Below are 12,672 nucleotides of genomic sequence, written 5' to 3'. Positions count from 1 at the left end.
CCTGGGAGCACACGAAAAAGTGCGCGAAGTGGTGACAACGTTCAATCAGCTGATCGCTTTTGTGTAGATTATTCTTGCATTCCTTGCCAGCAGCAAAAGCCGGCGGCCGACGGACTATAACTGAATGGGACGTATCCCGATTCTTTTCTGATTACAGTCCTCAGGAGTTCACGAACGTGGAAATCGCAACGACCACAGCGCAGAGTCAATCACCATGCAGGGTCGATCATCTGCGGTCATATATATACTAGTCATACTTACCTGCGTAGCAAACAAACGCCATAATACGAGACTACAGCGAGTCGTCTGATGAGCAACGCACGTGTTATCTTTCCGTCTGATGTGGTGCTAACTGAAAGACGTTAGATTGCGATTGCTGATCGTATGCATTTGAGGATTTCTCAAAGCTTACACAGCACAGTGCACCGAAGGCACATGCTAGCATTAACTGTCGTCGCTGATGTGTACGGGTGCGAGCAGGATCAGCTGTTCGTTCTGCAGTCTGCGGTAGCAATAACTTCAGGTTGTTGTTTTCGATCTCAAGCAGCCTATTTCTGCCGTACGCATGTATAGCAACGAGACGCAGCAGAACGCGAAGCAATAGAGAGCATCTGCCCTCCGTGATCCGTGTATGGGCACCATGCAGGAACCCAAGGGGCAGCACTCTCGGCGAATAGGCAGCGCCGCCGGTGGGCGCTGGAGCAAATGCATTGGGAGAGTCGCGGCCGCCAGGGACGGGCGCGCGCCCAGTCGGGGCAGCCGTGGGAAAGTTTTCGGCACTGTTGCAGCGAAATGGTAGTGATTTGGGCTAGCTGGAGTGACATAGAGATGGATAAAGAGTGGGGGAGAATCAAGACTCAAGAAAGAGAGGCAAGGACGAGCCATTTGGTTGCTTTCTGGGCATCTGTTTTCAAGTAGCGAAGCTCGAGGAAAAGAGCAGACACAACGAGAAGGGTGCCCAAGAACGAGAAGCAAAACACAACAATGAAGTGAAGGAGAGGGGACAAGAAAATACGGTGGAAAAAGAAGTACGAAAATGCAGCACAAGATTTTTGGTGAATGCCTCTCCACATGTGGTAGAACGTGACACAAAGCCAGCCACAAGCACGTCGACCGAAAGGGACTGCCTGAGGAAGTATTCCTAGGCAATGGGGAATGTTGTGAAGGGAGGGACGTACTTAGGCAAAGGCTCAGAGAGCGAAAATAAAAATAAAAGAAAGCTGTGGGGGAAGTGGAGGAGGAAGGAAAGGGTGAGGAAAAAGAAGAATTAACCGAGAGGAAGCTAAGAACGATAAGCGAAAAGAAATTAAGAGAAGCGGACAAAAAGCCTGAAAACTCGCATACGATGGCCGGCTAGGTTTGTAGAAGGCGAAACATTCCTGTCTGTGAGAATGGTTGAGGTAACTCTAACGTATAGTAGACATAGGTAGCAGTATAATACTGAGAGGCTTCAATTACCTCGCGGGTGGGGCAGTTTCCTCTTTTCCCGATGACAGAAGATTTTTCAAAGGACAGCATGTAGCGGTGGTCTCTGCTGCGTACGTCAATATGATGCACATTGATCATTCTCTACACATTGTTCTGCTGCGCGCAGGTGGTCACTGACCCAACGTCCTAACTTAACGCCATATTTGCCAATGTTCCAAAATATGAATATATGAAATTCAATTTTTAGTGTGAAAGCATTACTAGTCTCATTACGAGAAAGGCAGGTGGCATGTATGTATTAGTGTGCGTGCTCACAGATGGCAGAGCAAGTCCCTGCGATGAAAAGAAAAATAGAATGACGCCATCAAGCTGCCCTATGACGTATGCACACAGCAAGCTGAGCGTCGCCACTTCAGACAATCCTATACACGTCGTTCGTCAATAGACATATTTGTCATTGGCCGACCTCCATGTGGCACTGGTTTTGCTGACAACAGTCGTTCAATTGTCACTTTGGAGGGGCTGTTCTCTGCAGCGAACGCCAAGGTTGCACTTGATCACCCACATATGGTATCGGTGTTCACGCAAGCTTTCGCGGGCGCAGTCAGCTGTTTGTCCAATATAAGGCAAACTACATTTTAAGAGTTATGCAATTACCAATTGCGTCAGCGCGCGCCACCAGATGTGTTCTGTGGTTCCTGGTGCCCGCACTTTCCTTCTGTCGAGCAGGCTAATTGGGAGCAGAAAATGCAGGAGCCGTACTGCCACGTAGCTCGATTTCTTCAGGCGGTGAGAAACATACGAATGCAGGGTATTGTAGTGTGCCTTCTTTTTCTCTTTTGGGAAAGATGTCATGCAGTGAATCCTGACATTGCCAACTCACACCCCGTCGGGACTAGAGCCACCCACCGTTACGTCTTGCTTTACATAGTGTAGCTCGTTTAGGAACGTGAAAAACCTCTTCCGTGACGAGCTCAAATAATGCTATGTGCTATGCAGCAATGAATGTTTGTCTGCAGAATGCCGCAAATACAATGAAAGGAGGAGGACTACGGTGCTCTCCCAGGCAGTTTTGCCGCATCTATGCGGCGTGGGCGGGTGCGCGTCTCCCAACTGGTCTGCCCTTTCCGCCGCCAGGGGCACGCGCGTTGCGCCGGAGTTACTCCTGCACAGTGCCTATAGCTTGCCCCCGTGACTGCCGGCAGGCTGTTTCCGGTGGCCACCAGCCCATGTGACCATGATGCGCTTTCTTGTCAGGGGCGAACTTGCTGGCAGCCAGCGGGCTGCCCGAGCGTGGTAAATCGAAGAGGCCCACTGTCTCACGCAAGGTACTACTTTCCGCCCGAGAGGGTTGAGAATTTACTTTTTTTCTGTTCGCTTTTCTTGCGCGATCCCCGTTTCGTGCTGTCTGCAGCGCAGACCTTGGCAGCGCGCCAAGATGCTGTGCGCTGATAACATTGAGGCCTGTTTATCTTTGGACTGGTGCACCGGAGGGAGTGGGGGTGGCTGGCTCGGCGAACTTGGCAGAGCACCAAGACGCTGTGCGCCCGACAGGAGCACCGGTGGCGGTAACTACATGCATGGGGTAATGCCTACATGCAAGGGGTAATACCTACATGCATGGGGGAATATGTGGCTCTGTCCTTTTTTCTTTTAAAGCGAAAGGTTTACTACTCGAGCCAGCGAGCCATTTCAGCTCGTCGCGCACTTCAGCCGTATGCGCGGGCCAACGAACGACCCTGCGCCGCCGTTGCCTAGCAACACTGCAGCCGTGCTCCAACAGATGGCGCCACCGTTGACGCCGCTGCCATCGCCGCTCGCTCCACCAGATGTGCTCCGCTGGCGTAGACGGAGAGGAGGTGTCGCCTCGCAGGGGTGTGTGTGTGTGTGTGTGTGTGTGTACACACACACACACACACACACAAACACACACACACACACACACATAATACACACACACACACACACATAATACACACACACACACACACACACACACACACACACACACACACACACACACACACACACACACACACACACACACACACACACACACATATATTGTAGTCGTTATGGAGAGCGCGAAAGAGATGCAACAACGACAGAACGAAGCGGGGAAGGGACAACGTGCTCAAGAGATGCCAGAAGAAAGCGCTGCACGACTCGAGAAGCGTCGTAACGAAGATGCAGCTAGAAGAAGTCGTGCCACGTCCCGGAGTGACTCTTCAACTGCGGAAGAAACCGGTTTGAATTCTCGAGAGCGTCGGAATGAGACGCTGCGTAGATGACGTGCCGAGGAAACGAAGCTTTCACAATTCAACTAGGGTAAACCAGAGCCAAACCACAGCCAATTTTTTCCTGCCAGTCCTGATATAATGATAATCGGTTATAACGATCATATTTTCTGGTTTTCTCAATATCGTTATGAAGTCGTGCCACGTCCCGGAGTGACTCTTCAACTGCGGAAGAAACCGGTTTGAATTCTCGAGAGCGTCGGAATGAGACGCTGCGTAGATGACGTGCCGAGGAAACGAAGCTTTCACAATTCAACTAGGGTAAACCAGAGCCAAACCACAGCCAATTTTTTCCTGCCAGTCCTGATATAATGATAATCGGTTATAACGATCATATTTTCTGGTTTTCTCAATATCGTTATGAAGTCGTGCCACGTCCCGGAGTGACTCTTCAACTGCGGAAGAAACCGGTTTGAATTCTCGAGAGCGTCGGAATGAGACGCTGCGTAGATGACGTGCCGAGGAAACGAAGCTTTCACAATTCAACTAGGGTAAACCAGAGCCAAACCACAGCCAATTTTTTCCTGCCAGTCCTGATATAATGATAATCGGTTATAACGATCATATTTTCTGGTTTTCTCAATATCGTTATGAAGTCGTGCCACGTCCCGGAGTGACTCTTCAACTGCGGAAGAAACCGGTTTGAATTCTCGAGAGCGTCGGAATGAGACGCTGCGTAGATGACGTGCCGAGGAAACGAAGCTTTCACAATTCAACTAGGGTAAACCAGAGCCAAACCACAGCCAATTTTTTTCTGCCAGTCCTGATATAATGATAATCGGTTATAACGATCATATTTTCTGGTTTTCTCAATATCGTTATGAAGTCGTGCCACGTCCCGGAGTGACTCTTCAACTGCGGAAGAAACCGGTTTGAATTCTCGAGAGCGTCAGAATGAGACGCTGCGTAGATGACGTGCCGAGGAAACGAAGCTTTCACAATTCAACTAGGGTAAACCAGAGCCAAACCACAGCCAATTTTTTTCTGCCAGTCCTGATATAATGATAATCGGTTATAACGATCATATTTTCTGGTTTTCTCAATATCGTTATGAAGTCGTGCCACGTCCCGGAGTGACTCTTCAACTGCGGAAGAAACCGGTTTGAATTCTCGAGAGCGTCGGAATGAGACGCTGCGTAGATGACGTGCCGAGGAAACGAAGCTTTCACAATTCAACTAGGGTAAACCAGAGCCAAACCACAGCCAATTTTTTCCTGCCAGTCCTGATATAATGATAATCGGTTATAACGATCATATTTTCTGGTTTTCTCAATATCGTTATGAAGTCGTGCCACGTCCCGGAGTGACTCTTCAACTGCGGAAGAAACCGGTTTGAATTCTCGAGAGCGTCGGAATGAGACGCTGCGTAGATGACGTGCCGAGGAAACGAAGCTTTCACAATTCAACTAGGGTAAACCAGAGCCAAACCACAGCCAATTTTTTTCTGCCAGTCCTGATATAATGATTATCGGTTATAACGATCATATTTTCTGGTTTTCTCAATATCGTTATAAGTGGTTTGCACTGCATGCAGAACGCCATTCTCTACTTTACATTCACAGATCCCAAGGAGTACTCATACCTCTCCTAGTGCCATGGTGCAGTGGTTAAGCGATGTGCCACTGCCCTGCGATGGCAGGTGCTCCCAATGGTGGGCCTCGTCAGCCCCATGTTGCTCTTCCCGAGCGACCAATCATTATTTAACTGCCACATGCCACGTACTATGTCCGCCACTATGGGTGAGGGTAGCGCTGGTAAACACTCTCAAGGTTCGGCTACACTACACATAAATACCCTCGAAGCAGCAGATTGGACAGCTGTCGCCATAGCTCAGCTGCTAGAGCACCAGGTGCCAAATTCGGAGGTCGTGGGTTCAGATTCCACCGGCAGCATGTGGTTGTTTTTCTTCTGCTTTTATTAATCTCCCATTGATGAAAACTACAAATTAAAAAATAAAGAAACATCCCCTATGCTCCTTGCTTTCGGTGACTGTTGGCTTCTGTCATGTATATCATAGCAAGCACCTCTTTCCATTCCCTTGACTGCTGAACATGCCATGGTGCCACACATGGCAGTAATTAAATTACTGTAATGAAATTACTTTTATCAGTAATTTGTAATGTAATTCATTACTTTTCTGGGCTGGTAATTAAGTATAATGTAATGAACTACTTTGGAGCAGTAATTTCACAGCAAAAGTAATACATTACTAACAAAGCTACTTTTTCTGAGTAATGAGTCTGTGCTTCTTGTATAAGCCATGATTTGGCCTCGCGTTTGTGGGGTTGAGCATCTACAAAGCAAGACTAAATTAAGGAAGGCACTTAAGACTACTTCAATGCTTTGAAGGTGAAAACATTCATTTCTTAATTTATATTTTCTTCCTTCCTTTCTAATGACACACCGGCTCATTAGCATACAGTCGTAGGCAACACACACATTAAATTAACCATTATTCGCCAAGAAGCAACGCAGTTTTGTGGCCCATGGGTTGCGGGCTTGCCTTGCAATCTGAAGGCCCTTGGTTCTCGCAACACTGACACGACACGCCACACAGCTGTGCAACTAAGATGAACAGCAGTTGAGCTGCACACAAGCAATCTATGATGATTTGGTTTGGTTTATGAGGGTTTAACATCTGAAAGTGACTCAGGCTATGAGAGATGCTGTAGCGACAGGTTCTGGAAATTTCGACCACCTGGTGTTCTTTAACATGCACTGACATCGCACAGTACACTGGCCTCTAGTATTTCGCCTCCATAGAAATTCGACCACCACGGCCGGGATCGTACCCACATCTTTTGTGTCAGCAGCCGTGCGCCATAACCACTGAACCACCACAGCAGGTCACAAGCTATGATTAAAACAATAATCTAGCCACAAACTATTCTCTGATAAAAGAGAATGAAAACATTGCTCCAAAAGACAATCAGCCACATGAATAGAACACCCCAAGGGGGGGGGGGGGGGGGGGGGGGGATTTTTCTCCACGAAAGAAAACTACACAGAATAAGGCATGGATGGCCACTCACGGTCGTCAGAATACTCGAGGTGCACGGCCATGCCAAGCAGCCAGTCCAGCACCGTCTTGATGTCTGAACTCTTGTGCGGACAGCCCAGGTCTTGCAGGTACTGCACAACAACCAGGCTGAAATGCTGGATCAGGATGGCCAACCATGATAAAAAAAAAAAAAAAACTTGCAGGGCCAAGCAGTGCTGCTCAGGCTGCAGTTTGCAAATCAGTGCGCTGGCAACAAGAGCCCTTCCGCTCCTCTGTTTTTAAGCAGCCAAAAGATGACCTTACATGAAACATCAGTTTATAATGTGACTAAATCAACCATAAACTGGGGCATGGAAGCTACTAGCCACGGTGTTATTATGCACACTTAAAGAAGAAGTAGGGCTCTACATGTGCAATTCAGCTAGAAATCACAATTAGAAGTTATCAGCTCTAAGCCCATTCCCCTGGCAGCGATAGCCAATATTGAAGCAGGCTGAGTGACATTGTGACCCGACAGCGCCATCGTCTATGGAAAAATTGTGTGCGCACGCCTACTCGAGTTCGGCCTTGGCACGCTGTGGTGAAGTCACCAACTCAGCCTTTTTTGGCAATGCAGCAGAAGCTGGACGGTGATGGGGGGACACAGACATTTGTCCCGCTGTTGTGAGATGTGGGCTCCCCAGCACTATAACGACCCCTAACCCGAACAATGAACAACAGCCCCCTCCGCACGGCACAGGGACAAAGGCTCGTCGCAGGCACACTGTGCCAGACGCAGATAGGCAGATTTTCTTTTACCTCGTGTGAACTCGAAAACTACACTCACTAAATACAGTGTACAGTTCAGTCGCAAGCAAGCACGTGACCGTCGACTTATGTCGCCATCGCAAGTGCACCAGTGTTGCCTGACTGCCATATGGTTCAGGAGAACTTTTAAAGATTCAATTACAAATTACTCGCTGCACCAAATGAGCTGAAATTTTGCCCAGCTGTTCAGAGATTCAAACTGAAGGCACAGTGTTTGTCTCTTTCTTAGTCCCACTCTTCGTGCGCTGTGTCTTCAGTTTGAACATGTACCGACTAGCCCAGACAAATACCTTATTGTTCAGAGATGCATAGCAGAAAACATTAAATAAACAACTTGAGTCTGAAAAATGGTGCCATGACCCCTTTGGTGGTAAAATTCTGCACTCTCTACAAAGCCGAATTTGGGATCGACCTATAACGACCGTGACAACGCACACTAGTGTGGCCCTACAACATGATGCATTGGTGCTGTCATCCTGTTCATTGTATTTTCTGTTCTTTTGGCTTGCATTGCATATGGGTACAACAATCTACAATGGTTATAAGAGCATACAGGTATAACAATCTTTCTGCTATGCTACCCTGTGCCAATATCTAGGTTCACTAGTTTCAGGGCAATGTTCCGCATCCAAGACCCACCATAAATTCCACTGTGGTTAATTGGTGGCTGAAGAAATATCTATAATTTCTTTTTAATGCCAGGCCCATACCCGTTGAGAGCCATTAAGTAGGCAACAGTTTTAACAAAGAAAGGGCTGTGATGAAACCATACCTGAAGAACTTACTATAAACAAAGCAACAGAAAATGTTCTGAGCAACTAATGTCCAGTAAACATCTTTCTTTCTTTTTTTTTTTTTTTCAGGAGGCCAAAGGCGCTCACTGAATAGTAAAGTTGGGCTAGTTGATGTTTTTTCCTCAACATTTGTCTCTGCATTGGAAAAGCTCCCAAAGCTGAATCACACAGTCAGTGATGCTAAGTGAAATAAAGCCTGCAGAAGAAGCTTCAACCAGAGTTTGTCAATAACAAAGCAATGTTGGTTTACTTGATTTACTTGGCTTGTAGCAAATGTCACTCCAACCTAGAGGGTCATGGTCCATAACTGCAGACGGTCATTCGTAGGAGCACCTGATACCAGTTAGTGCATTCCTGCAGGCAGCCTCTTGCTCAATCTAAGCCATGGGTGCACACAAAATTCCACCTCAGTTGCTACTGTGCCACTAAAATCCATACTATACTATTACCTGACAGCAGATGTTTTGCCATGCAAAGTGGTGCAGCAGCAGCAGCGGCCTTACGCGTGATGCCGGCACTACAATCTGCTGGTCAAAATGCACAGCAAGTGCCTCGTGGTCGGCGCGACGAACATCTCTATTCAGGGCCTCCGTCTTCGAGAACCGCTTGCCAGTATACCCAGCCCACACCGGTCGGCCTACAAGATCCTCCTAAATGAATACCCTTCTCTGCTCCGTCCTTCCAACTTCTTACTGCCCGTCAAACATTAGGTCACGCATCACATTGAGACCACTGGCTCGCCCACACACGCTCGAGCCCGTCGCCTTGCTCCAGACCGTTTACAGATCGCCCGCAACGAGTTCGAGCACATGCTGGAGCTCGGCATTATTCGACCTTACTCTAGCCCATGGGCATCCCCTCTACACATGGTACCAAAGAAATCCCCAGGGGACTGGCTCCCCTGTGGCGATTACTGCGCCCTCAACATTGCTACCGTTCCGGACCATTATCCCCTACCTCATATCGCGGATTTTGTCGCCGTGCTGCATGGTGCCACAATTTTCTCTACAATTGTCTTCACATTAGTTTCTCTGCGAAAATCGCATTCGCATTCCTTAAGTTTGTCTGCATGAAGCAAGTTGAGTTGAATCCGACTGTGGGTTCCACCGCTTCCAGTCATTTCTTGCCCACAATCGATGGGTCTTTTGCGACACAGGCTACCTTTCCCATGCGGTGCACCCCTGAAGAGCCGAGTGCTATGGCCGGAGGACCGCTTGTTCCCATTGGTCTGACCGGCTGGGCAGACTGGCGGCCATGGGGATCGAAGCCCCGACCTCCCGATGCCGAGGCGAGAGCTCAAACACAAGGCCACGGCTCTCGATCTCATCAAGGCCTACCACCAAATCCCTGTAGAACCATCCGATGTACCCAAAACTGCAATTATTATACCATTCGGCCTTTTCGAATACCTCCGCATGCCATTTGGCCTCCATAACTCTGGCCAGACATTCCAACGCTTCGTGGACACAGTTACACGAGGTCTACCTTTCTGCATAACTCCTCATATTCAGCCGCGATACGGAGCAGCACTTGCAACACCTCCAGCAGCTTTTTCAATGTCTCCCTGATTAAGGCCTGATCATCATCAGAGCAAAATGTGAATTCAGCAATTCGGAGCTCGACTTGCTCGGTCTCCGTGTCAGCCGCTCCGGCATCCGGCCTCTCCCATCCAAATTCCAGGCCATTCAAGACTATCCGCAGCCTGCCTCAATCCGCAAGCTCCATGAATTTCTCGGCCTTATCACTTTTTATCGCCGTTTCATCCCTCACTGTGCTGCACTCCTCAAACCATTGACGAACATGCTTCAAGGCAAGAAAGCAAACTCGCACAACTGACATCGTCTTCAGCTGCTCTGGATTCTTTCCAGGCTGCCAAAGCAAACCTTATTTGACCTCGTTCTCCTTGCCCATCCGCGCCCTGATGCACCCCTATGCCTCATGACCGACGCCTCCGACTCTGGCGTTAGAGCCATGCTACACCAGCTCTTGGATGGTTCTTGGAGCCCTCTATCTTTTTTCTCCCGCAAGCTTTCCGCTGCCGAAAGCCGCTACAATACTTTCGGCCGTGAACTTCTTGCCCTGTACATGTCCGTGCAGCATTTCAAGCACCTCCTAGAAGGTCGGCAGTTCCACATCGTCATTGACCACAAACCACTTACTTTTGCCATCAAATCTTGGAGCGGTAAATTCTCGCCCCGTGAAATTCGTTACCTTTCGTACGTGGCAGAATTCACGACTGACATCAGACATGTGCAAGGTCTTGACAATGCCCCGGCGGATGCTCTGTCACGCGTGACTGCTTCCCTCGCCTCTGCTGCTCCATCACCGAACCTCGACTTCGCCGCCCTCACAAAAGCGCAGCAACATGACTCGGGAAGTTATGGACCTTCTCAAGGATGCTGGTTCTCCGTGAAATTCTCCTCCCTTCGTGCCCTGTCCCCATCATCTGCGACACTTCGGCCAGCACTCCGTGCTCTTTGGTACCCTCAGCCTTCCGTCGCCTTGTCTTCGACGGCCCTCCACGGCCTGTCCCATCCCGGCATTCGCGCCACACAGCATCTTCTCACAAAATGTTACGTTTAGCCCGGCATCAACAAGGACGTGCACGCATGGGCCCGTGCCTGCCTGGCTTGCCAGCAATGCAGCGACACAGAACCTCTCCCTTCTGCTCGTTCCCTCCGCCGTCAGCCCGTTTTGACAACGTCCACATCGATATCTTGGGTCCATGGCCACCTTCCGCTGGACAGTCATATCTTCTTACTTACATCAATCGGTTCACTCGCTGGCCCGAAGCGTTCCCTCTGCCTGACGCCACCAGTGACACCATTGCCAGAACCTTCGTCGCCGGCTGGGTCTCCCGGTACGGGGTTCCCTCGACCATCACCACTGACCGTGGTGCCCAGTTTGAATCTTCACTTTTCAATAACCTAATGACTTTATTTGGAACTTCCCAAATTAGTACTGCTTACCATCCCATCGCCAACGGTATGATCGAACGCTTCCATCGTTCGCTGAAAACACCCCTCAAAACCCAACTCGACACCACCCACTGGACTGCCTCCCTACCACTGGTTCTGCTCAGCCTCCATGCTACACTGAAACAAGATCTTCATTGCACTCCGGCAGAACTTGTCTTCGGCTCACCTCTGCGTCTTCCTGGTGAACTTTTCGAACCTACCGATTCGTCTACAAGTCCCGACCCTACCGATTTCGTGACGCAGCTCCACTATTTTTGCCATCATCCTAGGGCACCATATCTCCGACGCCAGTCTCGACCATCTTCACATGTTCCATCCGAACTAGCGACCTGCACGCACGTCTTTTTCGCGAAGACTCTGTTCGCAAGCCGCTTCAGCGCTCTTACGACGACCCCTTCCGTGTACTCGAAAGAACATCAAAGTTCTTCATCATCACCATTTATGGGTGCACTGACACCATTTCAGTTGACCGCTTGAAGCCAGCCTTCACAGAGCATGCCCCGCCCACTGGACCTTCATGCGTGCTTTCTCTGCCCCAACCGGCCGGCGGCCCTCCTCAGCCATCTTTCCCTGCCACTCCTCAGAAGCGGAAAGTATCGTTACGGCTCCCAGCTTCACCAGACTCTTTCACTAGCTGGGGGCCTACTGAAGAAGCAGCAGCGGCCTTACACAGCAGGAGCAGCAGCAGCTGCCGAAGAGGTGACGCCGAAGTGCAGCCGAATTGAGCTTCCTCTTCGTGCCGGCATCACGCGCCATTCGGCTGCACGCCACCATTTGTTCTAGCATTTCAGCCAGTAAATCAATCATTTCCTTCATCGTGCCGGCCTCATACTGATTGGTGTGACAGTGGAAGGAAAGAAGTAACAAAATTAGATTTTCACTTAAAAAGTGGGAGACAGGTGTGTAAGCACACCTTCAGTGACCCCAAGAGAGACTGCATGTCATGAGAATCATTTCTGCGTTATGGTCCTATGATGGCCTCATTTCTTACAAGGTTTGTCCAAGCTTTTGACTCGCACATCACGTGACCTGCATCTGATTTTTGTCGAGAACATCATCTGAGGTCTAACATTGTGTACTAAAGCGGCTGTTTGGGCTTGTTGGTCAGTGAACATGGTAAAAGAATGCAGCGCGAAAAAAACACAAGGACGAACAGAAGTGGACAGGACAGGGCGCTGACTACCCTGTCCTGTCCACTTCTAATCGTCCTTGTGTTTTTTTCGCGCTGCATTCTTTTACCATGTTAACATTGTGTCTTTCATGTTTCATGTTATTTTTTGCTCTCATCTGAGCTAGTTATAACAGTAGCTTGGTTTGGGCTAGTTGGTAACAGTTCTTAGAAAACATAGCGCAAAAAGGACACGGAC

At 49.2% G+C, this 12,672-nt stretch overlaps 1 protein-coding gene across 1 annotated transcript in view; it reads right to left on the bottom strand.

Moving 5' to 3' along the window:
* LOC144098049 (RNA transcription, translation and transport factor protein) overlaps positions 1–12,672 on the bottom strand; it is a gene marked incomplete at its 5' end in the record, with an annotated part of 363,795 nt that overhangs the window by 18,477 nt on the left and 332,646 nt on the right. Inside the window, one exon of the mRNA XM_077630610.1 lies at positions 6,758–6,857. Coding sequence (XP_077486736.1) covers positions 6,758–6,857 — 100 coding nt within the window. The remainder of the gene's footprint in view (positions 1–6,757; positions 6,858–12,672) is intronic.

This window comes from Amblyomma americanum, chromosome 7, assembly GCF_052857255.1.
Source record: "Amblyomma americanum isolate KBUSLIRL-KWMA chromosome 7, ASM5285725v1, whole genome shotgun sequence".
Lineage (NCBI taxonomy): Eukaryota > Metazoa > Arthropoda > Arachnida > Ixodida > Ixodidae > Amblyomma > Amblyomma americanum.
Note: the sequence above shows the minus strand (reverse complement) of the source record. Positions and strands in the feature narration are given on the sequence as shown.